The sequence below is a fragment of the Mus caroli genome, chromosome 18 (genome assembly GCF_900094665.2).
Source record: "Mus caroli chromosome 18, CAROLI_EIJ_v1.1, whole genome shotgun sequence".
In the NCBI taxonomy this organism is placed as follows: Eukaryota; Metazoa; Chordata; class Mammalia; order Rodentia; family Muridae; genus Mus; species Mus caroli.
Window position 1 is genome coordinate 1338703 of NC_034587.1, and position 6210 is coordinate 1344912.

At 42.8% G+C, this 6210-nt stretch overlaps 1 protein-coding gene across 1 annotated transcript in view; it reads left to right on the forward strand.

Annotated features, from left to right (window-relative positions):
• Window positions 1–5971, forward strand: part of Jcad (junctional cadherin 5 associated) — a 42439-nt gene extending 36468 nt beyond the window's left edge. The window contains exon 4 of the mRNA XM_021150751.2: window positions 3344–5971. Within this exon, the coding sequence (XP_021006410.1) occupies window positions 3344–3378 (35 nt within the window). The 3' untranslated portion in view covers window positions 3379–5971. The remainder of the gene's footprint in view (window positions 1–3343) is intronic.
• Window positions 5972–6210: the final 239 nt, after the last annotated feature.

The following is a 6210-nucleotide window of genomic DNA, read 5'->3' on the forward strand; positions in this document are numbered from 1 at the left end:
CATCTTCTCAGGGAGATGAGAAAGAGGGAAAACTTACTTCCTTCCTTCCTTCCTTCCTTCCTTCCTTCCTTCCTTCCTTCCTCCCTTCCTTCCTTCCTTCTTCCTTTCTGACATGAGGTTTCTCTACGTGGTCCAGGCTGGTCTCAGACTTGTGGAGATCCTCCTTCCTCTGCCTTCTGAGTGCCAGGACTAAAGGTGTGTGCCAGCACACCCAAGCTTTTTTTCATACAATTTATTCTGATTAGTTTCCCCGTCCCTAACTGCTTCCGGACCCTTCCCACTTCCCAACTCATTCACACTCATTTATTTTTATTTTACAAGTGTGGGTGTTTTCTCTGCATGTAATGCTTTGTGAAGTACATGTGTGTGGTACCTACAGAGGCCAGAGGAGGGTGTCAGAGCCCCCTGACACAGTTGTATGGGTATAAAATACACACCCAGGTTTTGAAGCTTCAATTCAGAAAATCTGAAATATTTTGAAAATATTACATTTAAATGTTACATCTTTAAGTGATATAATATTCTAGACATGTTTAGTGAATATATTTTTGATATATTTGGTGAAATAAACTATATTATTAAAGATAATTTCACCTGTTTCTTTTCGATGTGTTTTAATGTATTTACCATAAATCTTAAAATAACATTAGATGGCTCAGACTAGTTTCGTTGGACCTAGCCTGTCTATGAGCTACAGAACGTATGTATTATTCTAGAACAGTGGTTCTCAACCTTCCTAATGCTGCTGCCCTTTAATACATTCTTCCTGTTGTGGTGACCTCCAACCATGAGATTATTTCATAGCTACTTCATAGCTGTAATTTTGCTACTGTTATGAATCATAATTAAATATCTGATATGGTCTTAGGCAACCCCTGTGAAAGGGGTCATTCAATCCCTAGAGTGGTTGTGAGAAACCCAGTGTTATAGAGAGTTCTTTCCATGGCTCCCTGTATTTGGGGGCTTCAATTTTGGGTCTTGGGATTGAGGGACATTGTGTGGTATTGTCTCCAGCATACCTGGCATGGAGGAGACCAGTTCAATTCCAGGTGCCTGTGCAGTCTGAGACTTGTTTGGAGTGTGGCATTTTCCTTCACTGGTGGCCGCCCACTATATCCTCAGCACATGAGAAGCAGCATCCTTGATCCCCAAGTACAGCACTGTCTTCTAGTGTGGTGTCAAGAGGTGTTAAGTCATGGGAACTCTACTTCCTTTAGCCAGATGGGTCTGGGACAGTCACTCCATCAGTGAGCTGGCTCAGTGGCACCCCTGAGTGCCAGCCTGTCCCTCCTTATGTTGCTCCTACACAGTGCTCCCAGCATGGTCTTAGTTTTCACCATAGTGCCTAGCATCCAGATATGTGCCAGCCAGCTGGAGCAGCACATGGTGAAACCTTAGACTGCAGGAGATGGGATGGACGCCCATCGTAGGACATCATGGTACATTTCAGAGCATTGTTTTCTGTAAAAATGTACCATCCTGATTTTTAAAAATCATCTTCTAGTCTATGGTAAGCCTTGCTGTTATTTTTCAGTCCTCGTTGAGGTTTTGATGGTAAGTGGGTAAGATCCTACCCACTTATGTGCATCTTTAGGATGCACATAATGTTTGAGTGACTGTAGATTGTGTGCAAAGTATGAGAATCATGCTAATTAACATATCCATCAGCACCCAGCCTCTTGGCAGAGTTCAAGTGCATGTGTGCTCTGTTAACTATGTTCCCTGTGATGTGCTAACCTCAAGACACCTTACAGTTGCAGCTTTATACTCTTTCTACTGTCTCCTCTCTGCCCCAACCCCAGCTCCTAGAAGCTATGTCCTACAGGTCTAATATAAAAACAAACCCACATGTGACATCACACTGTGTACTCTCTCAACTTAGCACAGTATCCCCACAATTCATCATCTGTGCCACTGTGAATGACAAGAGTGCTCCTTTTTGATGCAAACATTCACTGTGCAAACATTTGTATGTACAAAGCGTTTCTCTCCTCACTTATCTGTTGTCAGACACTTGGGCTGTTCTACCTCTTGACACAGCATGCAGCAAGCATGGATGCAGACATCCTGACTGATTGTCTTTCCCGGTAGTGAGATTGCTGGATTTTGAAATAGTTCTATTTCTGTTTATATTTTTTGAGGGATCTCTACATTTTTTTTACTTAGATATTTTTCTTTATTTACATTTCAAATGTTATCCTCTTTCCTGGTTTCCCCTCTGAAAACCCCCTCCCCTTATTCCCTCCTCCATGCCCCTGCTCACCATCCCACCCACTCCCGCTTCCTGGCCCTGGCATTCCCCCACGTTGGGGCATAAACCCTTCATGGATCTCTCCTTTTTCAAGGCTATCTTATACTCTTACAGATTCATCGATTTTTTTTCTTAAAAATTTAGGAATGCTAAGGCAGGGAACATGTCATAAGGCTATAACAGAGGCACAGAGGTGAGCCTCAGTCTCCAGGGTTCCCAGGGTCAGACTGTCCACATTGCCCATCCCAGTGGCAGCTTGGAATTATTGTCCCTTTCTATGGTGTTCCTTCCATTCAAAAAATTCATGTCATCTGGGCTCAGTTTGAGTAACTGGTCCTGGCCCTGCCTGTTGGCTGGTGGCAGCTAGAGAGAGGAAAGCTCTTCTTGCTAGCCATGCATTTGACAGTTGAGTTTCCCCAAACCTCAAAGGGAGGAATTTGTTCATAAAGATGCTGTCATTGGATTGAGGGGAGGCATAGGAGTGCAAAGTACTGAATTCAGAACTCCACAGCCCTAAAGCCAGTTATAGCATCGTGCCTATGATCTCAGTGCTGAGGCGGCAGAGACTGGATTTGTAATGATCAATGGCCAGCCAGGTGAGACAAACCACTGGGCTCCAGCTTCAGCAGGAGACCTCACCTCAGAAACTACAGTGGTCATACAGGGACAAAATTAAGAACAATATGAAAGCAATTGAGGAAGATATCCTGTATCCACCATCAGTCTCTGGCCTCTCCTGGAATACAAGTGTGTGCACACATACACACACAAAGAAAACAACAAAAAGAATTGGCATTAGGCCAGGGCATTAATGCTGGTTAAGAGTCAGTAAATTTATTATTGCTTATATTGTACTTTGAGAATCAGGAAGGGCTATCAATAAACTGAATAGCTGTCTGTATTTGGTAATGACGGTGCCTGTTCCCTGAAAACACCCCAGCTGTCGACTCCTTAGTGAAATAAGTTGGCTGATGTGTCTAAAAATCAGTTTTCTATACATGTGAGTTTAGTTCTCTACTTGTGGCCTTAAGATTGAACATAAACTAAGGCAGATGAATGCCCCCCCTGACCTCTCGTCTCTCTTGTTTGCAGATTCCTACGATCCAAGCCGAGTGGAGAGGGTGTGATGGCTGCTGGTGGAGCCCCCACCGCCTGCTAGTGGACTGCTCTCTGCTTGGCCCACCTGTCTTGCTCAGGCAGAAGCTGAAAACTGTGGGGTTTGCAGTGTCCCGACTCCTCCTTTGCCTGCCACCCCTACAGAATTGTTACGAAGACAAAGCGGTGGTCTGCTGACACCATCTGTCTCTATAGCATGGATATATAATCCCTATATTTAGAACAGAGTATTTACATTAATTCCCTTCCAGGTGGATAGGAGCGTGGCCAAGGAGTTTGGACACTTTGAGTGTAAGGGGAATGTGAGTGAGCGAGTGAGTGAGTGAGTGAGTGAGTGAGCGAGTGAATGAGTGAGCAAGTGAGTAAGAATGACCCATTTTTATTACTAAACCTTCAGCAGCTTGGAGTTACGTGTGAGTTAACTGCTGTGAAACTCAGAATCGCTTCTTGGTGTTCCCGAAGGCTCACACTCGCTGTAACTTACCCACGAGATGATCCACTTGGCTTCAAGGCAAACGTGCTGTGCTCGCTCAGCTTTGCACTCAGTCTTCCCTAGGTTTTACCTTCTGTGTGAATGTTTAGATATTCTTTATATGAAAAATAATTGCTGTTCTAAAATAGACCATGCTAACAAAATAACTATATTTCTTTTTATAAAATTGCTATTTTTCTATGGTATATAAACAGTTCTTAGGTGGCAGATTTTTAAGGAAGTGCTATTTTATTTAAGAGTCTATCCCTATGTGTGTGAGGGACCCAAGAGGGCCCACCTTGGCTCTAAAGCCTTTGTCCCTACTCCAACGTCAGCTCTGTTCCTTTTTACTGTGTTTCACAGTGTCATTGAAAACCAATCACATGTTCATTAACTCTCATAAAGATATTTGCACAGACAGAGCTGTGAGATTACATTTGAAGATACCGCTCTCAAAATCAACCAACAACTTCGCGGTCATTTTGCATCCATGTCCACTAGACTTGCCAAACCCCCATACTTCCATCTTTGTATTCCTATGGGGAATCTGCCCCAAGAAGAGACGTTTCTCCTGCCTACTGCCTTGCTCCTTTAAAGAAACATATATTTTTGTCTAGAATGACTAGTTAATCTTGCATATTCTGAAAAGTGCTTGGGATCAGTACCTAGATGGCATTCTATGTGCACACATACCATGACGGAAGTATAAAGGGGCCCGTGTTTCCACTATTGATTGACCTGCAGAGTTCGTGTATTTTGTGGCATTTCACCCTTCTGCCTGTGGAAGGTTTTTTTGTTAACTAATATTTTCCAAAGCCTTTGTCCCTTTCCTTCCCCTCTTACCTTTTCCCCTGTCCTTTCCTCTTTTCTTCCCCTCACCCTCCACCTCTCTTTCTCGATTAATTTTTTGAGACATTTAGACATTTTCTGACATGCCAAATTCCTGCAATATGAGCCCATGGCTGGTCAGTCCTCTGGTCCTAAGTTCAAACAGGACTTTCACAGTCTCTTATCTACACCATATCATTTTATTTCCTAAGAACCTCACATGCACTGACTGGACTACACAAAGCAGAGTCCAAGTAGTCTCGATACACCTTCCTGGATGCACACATCTACAGTCTTGGTTTGCACCTGTTTCTCATGGCCGTCCTTGTCCAAAGCTTGGCTCACGTGGGAAGGGGTTTGATCTGTAGATCTCCCTGGGGCAGTGGACAAACCGGTGAGTGGTTTGCAATGGTGGATGAATCATCTGCTAGGGGCCAGTGAAGGCTAAAGTACACTAGTCTCTGTGTGCATGTGTGTACATGTGAAGACCCCAGTGCACGCCTGTGTACCTCTGTACATACTGGTGCTGTACTGGCTTCCTGTCACATAACCTGATACCGTCGGAAGACTCTAGGACAGAGAGAAGGATCCTGAAGGAAAGCTGTTGTGCCTTATGTATCTCAGTCTGGACCAAGCTGCACTTCCATTTTGTCTTGTTTGAGATCGTATCATACTTCCCCACAGCTGGTCAGTCACATAGTGAATATTATAAATTAACCTTAAGTTTTCCATATTCTAGCCCATAAGCAAATCTTTTGGAAGGAAGTAGTAACATTAAACTTAGAAACTTGAAATGTTGACATACAACTTTTCATATTCCTAGGTAATGTATATCTGACCAAAAATTATTTTGCTGAGGTCTTAAGGTCAGTACAAATCACCATTCCCTATGTAAATTTCAGATGTGCCCATGACTTTTGGTGAAAAAAAGTCTTCCATATTCTGTGTTTGTAATTATTTTTCTCATTACACATGTTAGTATTCAGTAATTTGGAGTTTGTGAAATTAAAAATTCTAATTTCAACCATTTGAGCTAAAAGGAGGAATTGTGCCTGTGGTTGTTTCAGAACTTAAAGACATGATAGTGAAGTGGTTGTTTTTGGCCTCTTCGGGGGAAATTTCCTGCAGGACTGAAAATGAGATATTTTACTTATTCTAATGAATACTTACATATTTAGTTGTGTTTCTGTAAGCCCTGGGAACCCTCTAAAGATGCAACCAGTTCCTGGAAGGGACCATCAGGATTATTTCCATAATTATAAATACTTATTTCCTTTATTAATAAAGACTCTGATTGTGCATCACCTCTTTGGTATTGTGTCTCCTTTACTGGGACAATGGATTTAGGGTCTCACCGAGTTGAAACCCACAGAAGGATCAATAACAGCAAAGGTATATGTCACCCTATGGCTCCCAGTATTTATTGTTTGTTTGAAATGATTAGATAATGCACCACTGTCAGTCCAATGGCTCCTCCAAAGTGATGAGGGCAGCAGAGGTCTTGTGAACTAACAGTTAGTTAGTGTTAGGGGACATGGTCTGC